Here is an 18,873-nt window from a genome sequence, read left to right as displayed (position 1 = left end):
GATAAGGAGGGAGGGAGGGAAGGAGGTAGGTGGGGGTAACTATTCATTGCCATTTCTTATTCTATACTGTGCAGTACATGCTGTAGAGAAGTCATGGTCATCAACTTCTTTGTCATAGTGATGACTCTGATTTTAAATTTTCAGCAGTGGTGGGAAGTGTATGTCACTGACATACTTGGTGTGGTTTGAGTTTAAATGAATAGCAGAAGGCTTGATGGCACGTCCATTAGTTTTATACCTATGTAGTGAGGCCTTTTAGAATTGTACTTTTGGGATGCCTTGGCGTGAATGGCGAGGTACAAATACATTTGACTGATTGAGGTTAAACATCTGCTGTGAGGCTTGCCTTTTAAATATGTCCTCATTAAATAAAAATATTTTTCATTCCTGTTAATTTCTCATAGTATTCCAAGATTAAGGATGCAAGATGGATCAAAGGTGCTTTTTTTAAACAAGTAAATACATGCACTTCGAAGTTAGGACATCATGTGCAGTTAAGTTCTCGTATTTAAACAGTACAAGATGTGTACTGATTCCAAATCGTATGTAATGATGGCAGTATTTGGCTTCCCATATTGAGCTGGTAATTCACTCCTGAAATGTAAAAAGGTACTAGAGATTCGAAGTTGATACATTCTGTCAAACAATTTGCAATCAGGAGTACATTGAAGGGCCTCATGCAGGTAAATACGTACATTCTGATTGTAGTAGTAATGGTTTTGGGATATATAGAGGAAACATTGAGGAACTGTACAAAAATAATTAAATAAAAGTCAATATCATCTTTATAACTGTCCTTTTAAAATAAATAAATAAAGAGATAAATAAATAAATAAAGCTTCAGTGTCCCACGATCATATTTGATATTATCCTAAAATATGTTTTGTAACTGTGTACTGCATACTTCCATATTTTACTTTTTAATCTACTTCATCAGAAAGCAGATCTCGTTGGCAGTTTCCTTGCTTATCCTAAAGGTAGTTTTCAGCAGCAAGCACACAAACGTACTTTCTCTTGGAAGACGTTTTCCCAAATGGTGAACTATATATTATATACTGTATTGGTGGTTTTTTATTTTGTTTTATTAATTTTATGTAGGGGACCTACTTTTTAGTGTGCAGTAAGAATTTAGCATACTGTTTTGTTTGGGAGAAACATTTTCTATGATAGAATGTGAATTAATATGCAGTATTTTATTTGATCTCATAATTGTATTTTTATTTATTTTTTTGACATGTACCAGAAAATTATTTGATATTTTGACCCATTTTTAGTATTAGTGGAGACATCCAAAGGTCATTAGCAGAACTGCAGCCTATCTTTTTGGTTTTAAGTAACAAAACATTTCAAACAACCATAATTTAACTTGTAAGCGTACAAATGATCTAATTATTTTCAATGTGTATGTAAACTTTCAAGTGTAAGAAATCAGGGAAATTGCCCTGATTTTAGAACTGACCATTTGAATGTATTTTAATTGTTTTTCAGAGTGAACTATTCAAAAGTAAGGATTGGATACAGATGGCCCTGCAATGAAAAATCTCCTATCACGATTTTACTTAATTACTAAAAATAAATAATGCATTACTTGGTTCCTAGTTAGTAAAATGTATCTATGCTAAACTTGTTCTATCTTTAAGCAGGGGTTTATAGTAATGCACAGATTCATGAAATAGGCTTGTGCACTATTTAAAAATAGAGAAACTAAGAAGTCATAACTCTGGAACATTTTACACTCTATGATTTATTTATTTGATGCATTAAGAGTTGTAAGTTATTGTGTTGATAGTATGATCTTCGCCTACCAACACTAGTGCGCTGCAGACAATCGGTGGCTTGAGTAAATGCCACTAGAGGGCGACAGCTTTCTGTGTAGACAGCAGGACTGTCAGATTTCAGTGTTATGCCAACTTGCCCTTGCATGGTAAGGTAATATAGTCTGGAGGGCCTGTTTCTGTGTTGTATGTATTTTATACTCTCTTCCTGGTCATCCTTTATAAATGTACTGCGGTTTACCTAAAATAACAGTGTAGTAAAACATACAAGTCTTAAACCACAGATTTTTAAGAATGTGTTGTAAAAACTATGGTTCGCACAGTAAGTACATTTTAATTTATATACAGTGTGGCTTGGAGAAACTTGTCAATTACTTTAACCAAAAGAATAACAAAAAAAACCTTAAAAATGAGGTTCAAAACCTGAACTCTTCAGCGCACACGTTAGAAGCCTTGTACTTCAAACAGCCATCGCAACAATTGTGCTAAAAATAATACAAAAAACCTCACCTATTAAAAAGAATAAGAAACAGCTTGACTACTTCTAAGAGCTCCCCCATGGTGAAAAACATAGCAATGTGTAATGCATGCTAGGGAAAGAAGGGTAAAGTGTAGGTGCTTTGTAAAGCACAGAGAGGTATGGTGAAGCTTATTAAAGACATAACACACATTTGTAAATAATGGTAAATGCATAATATAACCATGGTAAAAGTATGTGAATTGCAAATTTACTGAGCTAAACTTTTAGTGGCGATCCCCTTAAATTTAAATGTCTATTTCTGGTTTGGCAATTTTTATTGTGTTTTCCATTCAGTATAAAATTGTGCCAAGGACACTTTGGATTAAAGAGCTTTGTGGATCTAGTTAAACACTTTCATTAACTTATGATGTGTGTCTGAATACATTCTGGTGTCACTGCATCTATAACAGTCAGGACAACTGGAATCAAGCATTTCTACTTTAAAGACTCAACTGGTCCCTATTATGAGGACACTGTTCATTGCCTGAAAATGACCCTGAGAACAACAGACTTTTCCTTTCCATTAGGTTCTTGGACTTAGATGTCATTGACCTAGACACTGGACCAGTTCTGTGTCTGGAAGGGGTATCTGAAAACAGGGTGATGTAGTTTTTGTAGGTGTGATGTAGGTGTGTTTATTTCTTTATTCTTTTTTTCCAGCACTTTTGTTCTCCCTGCATAGATCGTGAGTGACCTCAGTAAGTCAGCAAGACCTTGGTTCATCCTCTATCCTTCCTTTATTTCCCTATGGGGGAAGTTCTTCGCTTCACGGCCATGGAGGTCAATCTGTTCAGCCTCACTTCAACGAGGGTAGTTCTCTGAGTAGTCAAGGGGAAATCCTTATTCTGTTGCTAAAGTCACAAGTTTTTATTCTAGTAGCCCCTTTACGCAGGGCTGGCTCCTGCCTCGTGAAATTTGGGTAACCGATTTGTCTGCGGAAAATGGCTCCAGGAACATCCACTCTCCTGTAGTATCTATAAACTAAATACATAATATACCAACCATTTCCCTTTCTCTAAATTTAAGGCAAATAAATTGAAATATCTGAATTGAGTCTTCCCTAACGTTAATCAATAAAACCCTAGCCAGACTAACAACAAATGTAATCCCTCAATGCAAGGAAAAAATGCAAACTAAACTTCTTAATGCATTTAAAACATTTTTAAATGTTCCCAACCATTCTGCACAGTGGATAACCCCCCCTGTGCCTATCCTGAATGCTACCGGCATGCATTCACATTGCTCCTACAGGTATATTGAGAGCTACTTCTTTGGATCACTAAAGACCCCTTTTATATTATATTGTATTATCATGCATTAACAATCCCCAGATTGGTATTATATTATGCTATGTTGTAAATCAGTCCAGGCTGCCTGTGCTGGATTTACACCTAGGTCATCAGGTGGGTTGCATTAAGGCCAAGGGGGTTAAAGTAACCGAGTTGGACACTGTGGCAGGCTGCACCTGATACTGTTCAATTTAACTTTGAACGCTCCTGGTTGGCTTCTATCTTTGACAAGTGAAATTAGAACACAGTAACCCCCCCCTCTCTTTCACACAACTCTGTGAGCTGGTTGGTTGATAAGGATAGGGTAGAATCGGAAGGGCACTGAAGGGGTTCACAGTCCCAAGATTGAGACCCATCAGTGAGCAGCTGTCACTTCAAGGCTTAAGGGGCTCAGCAATCGCCCAAGGGATTCAGCAGTGAGAGTGAGAGAGGGGGCACTTCAGGAAAGCAGGGCACCGACTGAGTTTACAAAGAAAGGAAAACCGTAAAACAGTCTGAAACAGTAACCAAGACACCACTGGACTCTCCCTGGTCCCTTAAGACCTTGAAGAACTGTACAGAAGGGGGGAAAGCAGATCCATTCGCTCCTATAAGGCAAAGAGCAAGGAAGCTGTTAATGCAACACGATCCTGACTTGAACTAAAAATATCACCATCGCTGCCTCACCAGGGACAGGCTTGGGTCTACTTAACTGCTAAAGATTACATTTTTTTGTTTAGTTTCTTTCCTTTTAATTACTACAATTGGACTTTCCAGGGATTTAACAAGGTATTCCAAAAGCATCTGGCTGAGTTAACGCTTCGAGAATCCAGCTCCGCAGGGTTTATTTTTCTTGTGACACTGCTGATTTTGTGCAGAGGTCAGATTTCATGTAAAATCTTGCTTTGAAAGTTTTGAAATATTATATTTAAATAAAATTAATGTATGTAATTAGGATTAAGATTTGATTGGCAGAAGTAAAATCTGAAACAATGCTGTTGTAATTTCACAAACAAATCTGGCAACGGCTTAGAAAAAAAAAAATTGGAATACCAGAACATTCTTTAGATTTTTTTTTTTTTTAGAGGAAAAGAAACAAAATAAGATTTGGTATGCTGACGAATTTGTAGATTTTACAAAGAAAACAATCAAAATTTTAGAAAAAACAGAAAAATCCAAATATGGAACAAAATTTCAAGAGTTAGAAAAAACAGAACCAGATCTTTCTGAAGGAGAAAGATTAATTTAGGGTAAAAATACAAGTTAATCACTATAAAGGCATTAAAGACTTGCACTAAATCACACACACACGCCAGCCATGCGCAAAGCACAAGTTAAAATGACCCTTAAAAATCCCGGGGAAGAGGCAGAATGGGGGAGGCTAGGTGCGGCACCCCCTAGTCCTAAAATTCCATCAAAACGTGCCAAAGTGCTTATGGATCCGGCAGTGCAGGAGCTGCGGGGCTCTGGAGAGTACCCTTACAAAACTGCGCCACTGTTTATCAGAAAAATGAAGAATGCAGCTGTGGGAACTGGGTGCGATATCCGACTGAAGGTAGCCGTAGCGGGAGATCCGCAGCCGGCCCTCTACTGGTACCACAATGAAAGGCAATTGGCCATGGATAACCAGGAATACGGAGGGCTGTGGATCAGGGACTGCAAACTCAGTGACGCCGGGCTTTACACCTGCATAGCGACCAACCCATTAGGAGAGGCCCGGACCAGTGGTGTATTAGCAGTCATGGACCTGGGGGATGGTAAATAAAATACTTCCTTAAATAAATACTAACCACTGCTTTTAAATCCCTTTTATAAGCTTGATTTGAATTACTGGACCCTTTATTGGGCTAAGAATCTTTCAGTTATTTTACACTAATCCTATGCAGATATTTCAACTAGAAAGTGGCAGCACTGTAACCGATTGCTGTGGGTCAGGTGCAGGAAAACCAATGGAATGGGTTTCACAACTACAGCACATGAAGTGTACCAGGAAGCAACCTTCTGTCTATGGTATTGCCTTTCAAATATTTGAGTTTTCCAAATGGAAGTACAAAATGCCCAAAAGATCTTCACGGTGAACAAATAGATTTTAATACCTTGGTTAACACCCCTTTTAATTGTGTTTCTTACAAACACCCCTTTTAATTGTGTTTTAGTTACAGCAAAATTGCTTGTGTAAGCTGATCTTCAAGCCAGTATGACCCTATTCCTATTAAATCAGTGGGACCTATAGACTGTGTGGTGTTGGGATTATGTAGACACACACACACACAAAAAACTACGGTGACACCAATAACTTATTCAGTACTCTATACTGGAGTGTTGCATACTGCACACTACAGTCTCTACATTAAGTGGTACAGGCAGTATATTTTATGAGCCATGAATGTTTCACTTGATGCTTGCCTTATAAATAGTTTCACCTTCATATTTCTGACAACACTTTTACTGTTCAATTATGTATGGATATTGAAAATTGCCGTAACTTCATTATTTATTTTGTGTGGTTGCAAAGATTGAATTCTTCATTTCCAGAATCGTGTAACATTCTCAATACTGTCAGAACTGTTTTTTTTGTTTGTTTGTTTTTTTGTTTTTTTTTTAAATCCAAATCTACACAATCATTATTGTGTAATATTTGTATCAACACTTCCAGGGTCCTTTTATAATTAATAGGGAGATTTCTCCCAAATTCATTTCACTCCTCACCACTCAAATGTTCATTTAGTTTTGAACATCATAATGCGTTTTTTTTTCCATCGCTATTGTTGAATTGCGTATATAACAGAAACATGATTTTTCATTGACGTTCAGAACAGAGATTCTCTTAAATGTGGGTTAGTAAAACAATAACATAATCAATAATGATTATATTGAAAAATGCATTTATACAGTAACTAAGCATTAGCTGGTCTATCTTAAAGTCTTAATACTGAGGCCCTAATATTAAACCAGATTTTTGATGACTCATCACAATATTTTCTTATATTTTAAGTGGGTAAATAAATCACAGATGGGGAATCCCCAGCAGGATCATTAAAATTGACCCAAGTAGTACATTATTTTAAAGTCAACGACCACTTTTCAAAGTAAAACGTTTCAAACATGGGTCATGTGACTACTCCAGACCCAATGAGAACCTATAATCATCCAAGGGATGCATCTGTGGTTGCTATATAAGGTATTTTGGCACAAGATCCAAATTTGCACCCATGCCCTTTATAAGTTCTTTGGAATAAAGTTATGGGTCTGGAGAGCTTGCTTGGATTGTCTTCCCTGCCGTCTGTTGTTGATGTATTGAGCAAATAAACAGGGATTAAAACTGCAAAATTTGCTACTGTTATGAAACAGCTGACGACACGTGTTTCGGAGGACAGCGTGTGTTCGTCTTCGCCGCTCCCCAGTCAGTGCAGGGGTGGTAGCGGTGAGATGAGCTTAAATTACAATTTGGATATTTCAAATTGGGAGAAAAACGGGGTACGTAAAATGGTTCATATTAGTTTAGGTGGAACAAAGAATAGGAGGGCTCTGGACCTACAGGACCGGAATTATATACCCCTGCCAAAGACAAAACATTGTGAAATCTAGTAAAACACAGATTAGTATGGTAAACCAAGAGTAGCATTTTCAAAACCATTGTGAATGCATAGTGTAGACAATGATAATAGGCTAAATACTGGAAACCTGGTTGAAGCATTATAAACTCAGGTAAAACATTACAACATGTAATCCACAACATAATTTTTTTTTTTTTTTTCTAGTAACAGTGATGAATAGCGTCTTCTCAAACAGCAGGGAGAGATGAAGCGAGGTGAAATTTGTTTACTCATTTTGACAGTTAATTACTTGGAGCTGATTTATAAATTATGTGGCTGCATTTAAGACTTGAACATAACAGTAAACAGCCCAGGAGAAGGGAGGGAGTGTGGAGAGATACAGTGTTTTCCAGAAGTAAGTTGAGAAAAGGGCAAGAGTATTTCACTTTGATTTAAATCTGGAACATAACCACTATATCAACAAGCAAGTGTACAGGTTATTATACTAGTTTTGTAACTTAAATAGTGCAAATTACACTTCAGAGTATCTACTACATACAGTGCTAAATGTGTTTACTGTTGGCTGATCAAGCTTCTTGACTTTCAGTGCTGTGTATATATTTTTCTCCACTAAACTTATTTGGTATATCACTTGTTTTGTAGGATGTAATTGATCTAATTAGACTTTTATTTGATTGTATTGTATATTTCATTATTATTTTATGAATGTAATGCTCATGAAAAGGACAATGGCTACGGTCAGGCACTGTGTACATTTAATCACAATTAAGTGAGCACTAACACTCAAGGGTTGTTTTTGAATACATCTGTTAAGCTAAGAACACATTGATAGGGAGATGGAAAATACAAATGTGTAGTATATATCTAATTACCTGATTTTAAAACCAGCTGAATATGCTAACATGAAATACTGTACTAGACTTTTGGGATATCATTTTATTATGTCTCAATCCTAAGATTCTAGGTGATGCTAATTTTTTTTACCATAGCTGTACATCTAAATTTCAATTTTTAAAAATTAAGTTTTGTAGACTGTCTAACAAAGCAACCATGGGGGGCACTATTTGGAACAGACAGCCCCTTATAAAGTTTATAGTGGCATTGTTAGAAGCATTGACAAGTTAGGGAAGCAGGGCAAAGCACAGTAAATGCATACAGTATATTAACTGCAACACTACATACTGAGTAATAATTTACAATGCTTCTATGCTAAATAACAAATTAATACCTATATCAGTGTTCTTTTCATAAACCCATTGTAAACTATATAACTCTCCGAGTTATGAGGAGCGTTTAAATGACTGTACTGAATAATTATTGCTAATTTAATACTATTATCATTTTACTCAGTTAATGTTGTTCTACGTTAAATCACTAATTCAAATTATGTTCATTTAATTTCCTATTTAACAAGTCTATAACCCCCAAAAACTAGCCCAGATACTAGATACTTTCTGCCAGTTCAGCATGATCAGCTCTGTCAACGACTGCCTTAACTGATAGAGCAGGTGTATAGCACAGAGTGACGTTTTTGCTTGTGCCTGTATCCTGGATGTTACTATTGTTATAGTCAGGCATACACAAACAGACAGCATGTGTACTCTGATTGGCTTCACTGTACTTTGCATGCAAGCTCTGGTTTTACAACTAAAATAGAGGTGATCATGCTAAACTGACTGACATGTACAAGGAAAACTTAATTGCTGCTGGGGCACCTGTTCAATTACAAACAGAGTGTACCTGATGATTTCTTCATCCTGTCTGTACCCAATCCTAAACGGCAGTTTTTATTGTGCTGCTTGTTTTGTGCTGGCTGACATTGCTCTAGTCTTGAAACCACTCATTTAGGTGCAATCCACTTCAGATCAGTCTGTTTTTAAATAAGCAAGGCCGTTTGATAATTTACCATGCAAGTTCAGAAATCATGCAATTACCACTTAGTTTCACGGTCTGGTTCCTTCAATAATTGCTTCTGTGCATTTGTTGAACTCAAAATGGAAAGGTACTGTTTTTAGAATTTGTGGGGGCTTTACTACATTAAATAAATTGTTGGAATTGCATTGTGTTCTTTGTTGCTGTTATACTGTGGGAAACCTCAAGTACACTTCTGTGTTCAGTAGAAATAAATTTGACAATGTTTAGGTGATTTTACTGCCTTAGTCCAGCAGTTGTGGGAAATGAAGATGGCATTAGGGCAATACACACTTTCTTTGAGAAAAGACAAATCACACCCTGTGTCTAATTGTCTTTTATTTGCAAGTGCTACACAACCTTACAAATAACACTGCATTTTAAACTGGCAGTGTATCAATGGATTAAAAACATTGACTTTTGGACATCAGTGGGGAAGCAATGGTCTTTTGCACAAATCCCTGTTGAGGGTTAGATGAAACTGTACTTGACTCCTTATTTTGTTATTCAGGTAAAGAATAAGACAATTTAAACATTTAAATGTCTTGATAAAGCCAGTCAAGAACAAAGTCTTGCAATGAAATAAAAGAACTCGGGTTGCTTTCCCTTTAACTCAAATGTCAAAATTCTGGTCCTTGAGGTCTGGAATCACGTACCCTTAGTGTTTGTTCCACATGTACCCCAAAATCGAACCAATTTAACTTCCTCCCAAGTCTTAATCAATTAATTATGTAATGGCACCTGTAAAACCTGGAGAACTCTGCACCTCACACTGGACTGGATTTGTGCACCCATACCCTATTATATTTATTTCCAATATGTTTAAAACCTCTCCTCCATGTTGATTTGATAGGATCTAGTACATCTTTTTTTATTATTCTCTTATACTGGTCAGCGTGTTTATCTGCTGGATATTTATTTTTGTAATCATTGATTTTTTTAAATTGTATTTTCTCGATGTAGTAGGCAACATATATACCATATAAATATTACAAATATTTTTTCCACATGGATATCCTTCAGTTCCTCTATCACTCTTCATCTTTTTTCCTATTTCTCTTCTCGCCCCCTCCTTTATTCTTTGCCCTCCTGCCTCTCTCCTGCATGAAAGGCAAAGCTACATGTTTCAATTCCCTGCACTGAACCAGCCCAGTGCTACAGCTGTCCCATCACTCAGTGTGGTTCCCTTTCTCCCCTCTCATCCCCCCTCCAACCTCCCATCCTCCATCTCTCCCCTGGTTATTTATACTCAAGAATGTGCCAGGCCTCAGATTTTTGTCATGTTAACAGGCCACAAGCTCTCCTGTTACACTGAAAGACATCACTGCTAAATATAGGATCATTTTTGTAAAGGGACAAGGTCCATTGCCCTACTCTTTTAGTAAGAACTCAGTAAAAGGTTGTTGCTGCCCGCTTCATTGATAGCTTTATTGATTGGTTAGACAGAACAGACGGGGAAAAAAAAAATACAGCATTGTCATTTAGTTCACTTTTTTTTTGCATTTTGCTGACTCTTGGTATGTAGAATGGCCACTGTGGATTACATTTTTTGTCACTGTGGGGCACATGGAAGGGCTGTGTTGGTTAAAATGCAGGATCATTCTGTTAAGCTGGTCTTTCTTTCATAAGGGCAAAGAGTTCATGTTTCAAGCACACTTTATATGTTCTGCTTAATTGGTGGCTTTGAATGCTTGATTCACTGTGCTGTTGATAATTCGAGCAATTCCTGAGGATATACATCTGTCCATCTGTACGCCACACTTACATTTTGACATGTATCTTCAGAACCTAAGAAGTTATTCCACATACTGTAAATCACTCATTTTAATATACTTTACCATGATACTAACATCTCATTTGTCATACAGTATGTTGGTCTTAAATAGCACTTATCCTATTTCCATGAAACTGTTCATTGCATACTATTTTTTACATACTGTTGAAAAACTTTTCTATCACACTGCTAGCTTTTAATTTACATTTATTTGGGGGGAGGTGGGGGGGGGGGATGTTACTGACATTTCTTTAGGAGTGTAACAGACAACCAATTCTGGAATTTTACAGTAAATAAACTTTAAATTGACTTTTCTTGAACCAGAATAACCAGCTTTTAAAGTGTTACTGAACGCCCTTTACAAACGCATCACTTACCATTGCTGGTTCTATGTTATATGTATTATTGAAACTTCTTTTTCAATATAATAATGATTGTTTTGCTATTTTTATTCGTATACCCTGGTTCATAAATCTACTGAAGAATATGGGAGGGTGGGGTGGTGGTGGTGGTGGTTTAAGCCATCCCACTTTATTTATTTATTTATTTATTTTAAGCCCATCACACAGATTGTGTAGGTAGTTGGTGCAATCCAGGTGATAATTGTATAATCAACTGTCTCTGCACACAGCTTTGTTGTTAATTATAATTACAGGCTAGCAAGAGAAAGACGGGTATTTTTCTATCTGGTAATTTGTAACAATTGTAAATGCTCTAATGTCATCACTAGTAACCAGCGACAGAGCACTGAATCAAGCAACAGGTGTCATAGCCTAATGCTCAACCCCTAGGCTAATTTTCACCCCCGTCATGAGAATTAGCCAGGGGTGAGAATGAACCTGGGCTAAAATTCATCATACTCCCCCTTCCTATCTCCAATCCCTCGTGTCCCCTTGTATTCCCTCTCGCCCTCTCCATCATCCTACTGGCCGACTTGTTCTCTTCCCTTCCGCCTCTGTGGTGGAACCAGCTACCGGTTAACCTCAGGACTGTTCAATCTTTTACTGCTTTCTGCCATCTTCTCAAAACCCACTTATTCAATCTTTATTTGTAAATTGTATTATCCTGTTATTTTAAATGTATTTTGTATATATTGTATATATGTTTGTGTTTATGCATTTGTATTGCCTGTCATTTATATACTTTTGTATTCTGTTTCATTTTTTGTAAGACACTTTGGACAAAAGCGAAATTAAAAAAAAACTGAGCGTGCGGGCGTCCAGAGTCGCCTCATGTCAATCCACAACAGACTTGGAATCCAAGAGACGGGAGATAAATACATGACCCTTCCCATGCATTCCTACTGGACATGCTACAGATGGGCTGTCCCATTACAAAACAGGTCTTCTTTTGATAAAAGGTTACCACCTTGACCTCCGACAACTCCGTTGTAAAATAGAGGTTGGACTTGAAAAATCTATAGATCAGGGTTATTGAACATCCCTATATATCCAACAGTTTTATTATTATTAGTAGTAGTAATTGTACAGTCTGTGTGTGTGTGTGTGTGTGCGTGTGTGTGTGTGTGTGTGTGTGTGTGTATATATATATATATATATATATATATATATATATATATATATATATATATATATATATATATATATATTTATTTTTTTATTTTTGTGGTAATCTATGCAGTCAGTCAGATTAAAGCCTGGACAATATTAGTATAGTTGAACTGTTATTTTCAACAAAATTATTTTTTATACATTACAAAATTACTGCATCTCAATTGTGTTTCTTTACAAATTCCTTCCTGGACTTTAACTACCTGAAGAGCACATTATGTCTCGTGTATTATTTAAGTATTAATATTATATTATAATATATTATTATTATTATTATTATTATTATTATTATTATTTACATTGTAGTTAAGCGATACATAATTATTATTATTAAAGTCTTATGCGTAGGTCACCACCTACATTGTATTATTATTTACTTGTATTTAGTTTTTCTTTTTAAAACAGTTTTGAAAACTATGTATGAGCTTGGTAATCTTGGGATGTGTCACATAGAATACAAATGCATTGCTAGCTTTGTTTTACAACGTATAGAATAGTAGGGCCTCAAAAGTTCATATGCAGTTTTGCACAGTGAAACATCTTATACAGATTTTAAACACATCAGATGTGTTTTGTTCATTTAATTTTAGGTTAAGGTCATTTAATGCATTTACTTGTAAAGAACAATGCTGTCCTTTTTTATTTCTCGTCGTACCTTGTGTGGCATAACTTAGCATGTGTTGATTTAAAGGTATTTCTCATATAAAACACTCACAATAACACAGCACAATATATAGAATCAGCTACATTAGCAATGTACAGTGTATGTATTTATATCACGATAATGACTTCAGAAATAACAACTCCTACAGAAGCAAAAACAAGGTAGCCCTGGGTTGACAGAGCTTATTAACCCCAAAATGTTTTCCTTGGCTGTACTCCCCAGAAGGCCTTTTTTTTTTTTGAAAAATTATTTTTATTCATTTTCTAATTGATGATTTTTCACTGCTTTTTTTTTCCCGCACTTTCCAAGCCTGCCGTGCATCCATATCCAGAACTTACCTGATCTAACCCCTGCCCCACCACGGCAGTGCTTGGCCAATTGTGTGCTGCCCCCTGGGAACTCCTGTCCATGGCTTGGCTTGGATTCTAACCGGCAATCTCCAAGCTATAGGCCGCATCCTGCACTCCGGGTGGAGTGCCTTTACCCCTCAGTGATGTGTTGTGTGTGTGTCTGTGTTTTTTTTGTTTTTTTTTAATCTTTTTCCATACAGGGTCAATTAAAGATTTTGTTTGGCAGTTTTCAGCTTTATTAACCCATAGGACAATATGGTCATAGCTCATTTCAAAGCATTCAGAATGGAATGCCTATTGATGTCTTTTGGCAAGTTGTAGGCTTGTCTGTAAACTCCAGTGCCAGTTAAAGGCTAGGCATGTGTGCTGCCAGAAATAGACCATCTGGATTGTTCTCAGATGAGAAAGAAGGAGAGAAGGGCCTGGGGGCATAGATACCATATCATAAAAACAAGAAGAAAAAGATCAGGCAGTCTTAAGTTTAAAAATAGGACCAGAAAAGGATGCATTTACCCAATTGTATATTTTGAGGGGATTTTTTGAAAAAGATGAGATATATTGAAGTAAAAAGACAAAAAAAATCATTTTTAAAGCACAGCAAGACCTTATGGTTTCATTGTTAACAAGACTTTGGCTTTCTCAGAGGACTGAAGTTAAAGTAAGTTTGTTTTTGCTTATTGGTATTGGAACAGAACATGCATTTAGAGGCTTTTTGTATAGACTTCTTGAAGGATAAAGTGAGGTGTGAGGTGAAGACATATCCAGCGTGAGAGCTGCTGTTCTAGCTTTGTTGTGAAATTCGTGAGAGTTGGAAACAGTTTAGCTATAAATCTGTGTGTATTAGTCTTACTCAATCATTTAATTTGAAAGGCTGCATAGCCTCACTTTTGCAGCAAGTATACACATAAAGGAGTTACTCTTTAAAAAGGAATGCTAAAGTTAAAGGACATTTATTTTAGAGTGTTAAGGTCCAATTAGGGCTGTTTTTATTTAATTTATTTCAATTTAAAATGATTATTTTTCATAAAATCAGTTAGAAATTTTAAATATTTTGATATGAGTAAAGTGTCATAAGGGATTGCAATTACATTACAGCCTTAATGCATAATTGAATCTGGTAATGCTTTATTTGTTAAGTAACTGAAAGCATACATTACTCTTCAGCAAGTAGGGTGCATACTAGATAGATGCAATTATTTGTTTGCTAGTTCTCCAATCGGTGCTTATAGGTATCAGCCCAGATTCTAAAGGACAGGTGTCCACATCACAGATACCTACACTGCAACTAGTACTGATGGCTAAAGCTGTTGGGAGACTCCCAGAACTTTCTACCACATTAATCAAATAGCCCCAGGTTCATTAAAGGGTGATGATAGAGTTGCAATTGCATACAGTAGATGTGTGCAGTTATCTAGTGAACTACATAATGTGAGGTTTTATTATCACAGGTTCCATATTCTGCCAATCCTGTTTAAATTTGAAATCTAAACGTTACCATCACTAAACGCAATATTTACAAATACAGTACATAAAGTAACCAGATTAATGGGGTTTGTCCGTAGTTAGTTAATTTTCTGGATAATTGACCCACATCTTGAAAGTAATATATACACATTGCATAGCCTGACAATTCCTGCAAGCACCTAGCATTGCCTGCTATAGAAGCACATACCATTTTAAGGACTGTTTTAAAGAATGTTTGTTCAGGACTGTTTTAGAAATAATTTTGATGAATTAAGTTTGCAGTGCGGATGAATACAAAGTCCTGTTATGTCATACTCTTTCAAATGAAATATCAGAAGCTTTACATTGTAATATACTTCCATTTGCTATATTAAAAAGGTAATACCTGATCATTGCATTAAGAAATCCGTTTGATATCCATGTTATGTGAAATAAGGTTTAATAATTAAAAAAAAAAAAAAAGATTAAAAAAAACTGTTAGCCGCCCACTTTTTTCACATTGTAGATTCACCATGCAGCCACCCAGAGCTACAGCGTCGGAGGACAACGCAGCCCTGGGTAGCTTACAGGCAAGCCCACAAGTGCCCGGAAAGACCACAGGGGTCGCTGGTGTGTGGTGAGCTGAGGACACGTGGCCGACTGGATGCGCCACTCTGGAACCCCAAGGGCCCCCTTTTTAAATTGGTTTGCTTTGTGCCAAACAGGCAAGCTTCTGTTACTGCTATATTAGTAGTCTAATGACATCTGCTTTTATAGTACAGCAAGCTATACTAAAAAATGAAGACATAGGGTGATACAATAATGCTATGTGTGAACCAGAATTACGTTTTGTGTAATGCCCCCTATTTTTACTGTGCATTCAGAGTGTTAATGTAATTACCAGACTTTCTGGTAAGTAAGCCCATCTACATTAAAGCAAACACATGCTCTGTGTTTGCTTTAAGATCTGTAGCAATTGTTAAAGAATACAGGGTATTTGTCTGCTCTCACAAAGGGCTGATATGTGTCGTCAAATCACGGATGAGCAGCCTGTGCAAATATCTTTTGAACATTGATCCCTTCAGGTAGACAAGCTGAGAACAGCCTGTGTGACACATTCTTGCCCTTGAAGGGATTCTCAGTAAATGCATTGTAGGGGATTCCCCTGTTGAATCTGGAGCACAGTTGTTGCTGCTTCTCACTCCCTGAGTAAACAGCAAACCAGTGTAGAGCAGGCTTTCAGCTCACCTGACGCAGCTTAGCGCAGGTCATGCAGCCCAAAAGAGCTCATGCCTAATTTTAGTCTGCATGGTGTAACACTGGTACATAAGCACTCGGGTCCCGAAAGAGAAGGATTAATTTTTTGTGTTGCGCAAAAATGGCCAAGTCAGAATATTCCCACATAAGTTTGTGAACCATTGTATCTATCTTTACCCTTCTTACTAATTGAACCTCCACCTAAGATATAACGACTGAAGTCCAGGTGATTTTCTGGGGATTAATAATCATCTGACCAAGATTGCCTTTCATATTATATATAAAAAACATTTAAAACTGCTTGCTTGTGTTTCGTCTTTATTTCATGTGTCCATATTTTTGTTTGCATGTCCAGATGATTAATGAGTTTACTATTTTCAGACGTCTGACAGTCTTCTAATGTAAAATGAGCAATATATACAAATAGGACCTGCCTTTGAACTTGTACCATGGTTTGCTTATACAGATTCATGACTGCAAAAGTTACAAAGACTGTGATATAATTTATATTGCACAATCAAGGCCTCGCTTGTCACCGTGCAGCCATTGTGTGTTTTTTTTTTTTAATGATCTGAGTGCAATGGGACAATAACATTTAAAAAAAAAGCATAGGTATTTGAGTTTCAGAATTCAAATTGAGCAGCTTAAATAGTTTTGCTATTTTTCTGCAGGGTAAGTTTTGTTTTCTGCAATAGGCAGGGATACTCAGTAATAAGATGCATTCTGGCTGCAAGAGGGAAAAAAACAAAAAAACAATCAGAAATGTGAGAGTTTTTGGATATGTTATGTGTCATTAGGAATTGGATTTGCTAAAAGAATAGCTCCCTCTAGTGCCAAGGAGACTTCAGTCGATTTGCTGGAAGCATTACAATGGAAATATGCTATTTGGCATTTCATATTTTTATTCCACAGCAAACTGTATTTCAAAACATGGTCTATATGATATAGGTTTCTTGTGTGTTACTAGTGCCCACTCGTGTGGTATTATTGCCTTCTTGCATTAAATTTGAAGACATAAGTATTAAAAGAAAAAGCTCCATTGTTGGTGCCGTCTTGTTACAAAACTGAATGTACCAACAACTAGAAATAAAAGAACATGGAAATGTATATGTGGTTATATGAAAGATACATGGTTTGTACATGGTTTGAATGTGTTGCTGTCAATTGGTAGTGAAGAGAAATGTGTAGATTATCATTTTTGGTCAGTTTTATTTTAAATAAAAATTAATATTTCTATTTGTGCAACACTTTGTTACTAATAATGTACCTGTGTATTGAAACGTGTTTTATTAAAAAAAAAAAAATATATATATATATATATATAATCAGGATGTTTGAGAGAATGCCATCATCATCCCTATTAGCAACAGTTTTTAAAATATGTCTGAAATAGTCTTTGCAAACCACTGAAAGAATGGTTTAACTATTTAAGAGTGGAGCTTGAGCGTCTGTGTGACGAATTTCATCAGTAAGCAACGGTTTCAGAACAGGTGTCGTTGATTTGTCATCTTCACAGTTGCGTTCTATTTGATGTTCCATGGTTGAGTAATAACAGAACTACTGACCTCCATAAGAAAACAATGGCAGAGCACTGTCCAGTTGTTTAATATTTAGCTACAGGAGATGGGAAAGTACCATCGTCTGAAGCAAAATCAATTGGTCTTTTTATAAAAGCATAAAACTGATATCTATTTTAGGTATTAATGTAATTAGTTTCCTGGTATTTTAGGTATTAAGATACAGAAATACATTTCTGTGACCTTTCTATAAGATAGACCCAGTCTCTGCCATTGAATCAAGTTAATGATCTGAGTGCCACTGAGTCCAATACTTCCTCTGTCACTATAGCTTACAAAAATGTATTCTGCAATATTGGAATGTCTCATATTCTTTCTGTCTCTCTCTCTCTCTCTCACACTCTCTCACTTTCTCTCACCCTCTACAGCGCTATCATATATGCGACCTGCCATTGTCTGATATAATAGCAAGCTTTACCAAGCTATATATATATATATATATATATATATATATATTATATATATATATATATTAAGAGAGTATTATTTGGGACAGTGTCTTGCACAAAGGCTCACAGCTTTTGTATGAAACAGTAAAGTAAACAGGGAATCTCCTTGCTAACTGTCAGAAAGATGGAGAATAAGCTTTAGTAGGCTGTTTGTCATTGTGTCAGCCACGTGATATTCAACTTATATCTTAGCTGTGGTAATAATTGGTTGCTTTGCTATTATACGTAAATTAGCTGCAGTTTACCATTGTATCCAATAGTATCATTAACATTGTTACTAATTGTCTTGTCTATTAACAAACCTAATAGAGTCTGATAGAAATTAGATAACTAGGTTATCAGCAGTTTGAGATAATTTAGGCATTAAATACTGATCTAAATTACTGCAGATATGTGTTTAAACATAGTCCTCATCCAAAATAAATAAGATTCAGTTCAGATCTGTAAACTATTTTTATCAAAAGAGAAGTAGATTCAAATGTCTTTTAAAATTATTTTTCCCTTTCTGTTTTAAGGTGTTTGGTGTTTCACTCTGAATAGTTCTGAGATCTTTTACTGCAATATTCCATTTTTTATTTCATGTCAAAGACCTTGGTGTTGTAATAGACTCGCTATCAACAGCGAGACAGAGTGGGGAAGCAATTAAAAACAAACCGAATGCTTGGTTATATTATGAAAATTGTGGAGTACAAATCAAATGCGGTTATGACAAGGTTCCGTAATACACTGGTGTTCTGTTCTGGTCCCCAAATTACAA

At 36.2% G+C, this 18,873-nt stretch overlaps 1 protein-coding gene across 2 annotated transcripts in view; it reads left to right on the top strand.

Moving 5' to 3' along the window:
• The first annotated feature begins 4,686 nt into the window (after positions 1 to 4,686).
• LOC121322745 (striated muscle preferentially expressed protein kinase-like) overlaps positions 4,687 to 18,873 on the top strand; it is a 115,583-nt gene continuing 101,396 nt past the window's right edge. For both annotated transcript variants that reach the window (XM_041263006.1, XM_041263007.1), the window contains exon 1: positions 4,687 to 5,320. In XM_041263006.1, coding sequence (XP_041118940.1) covers positions 4,882 to 5,320 — 439 coding nt within the window. In that variant the 5' untranslated portion in view covers positions 4,687 to 4,881. The remainder of the gene's footprint in view (positions 5,321 to 18,873) is intronic.

The sequence above is a fragment of the Polyodon spathula genome, chromosome 11 (assembly GCF_017654505.1).
Source record: "Polyodon spathula isolate WHYD16114869_AA chromosome 11, ASM1765450v1, whole genome shotgun sequence".
Taxonomy (NCBI): domain Eukaryota; kingdom Metazoa; phylum Chordata; class Actinopteri; order Acipenseriformes; family Polyodontidae; genus Polyodon; species Polyodon spathula.
The sequence above is the reverse complement of the archived record's forward strand: the minus strand, read 5'-3'. Positions and strand labels throughout refer to the sequence as shown.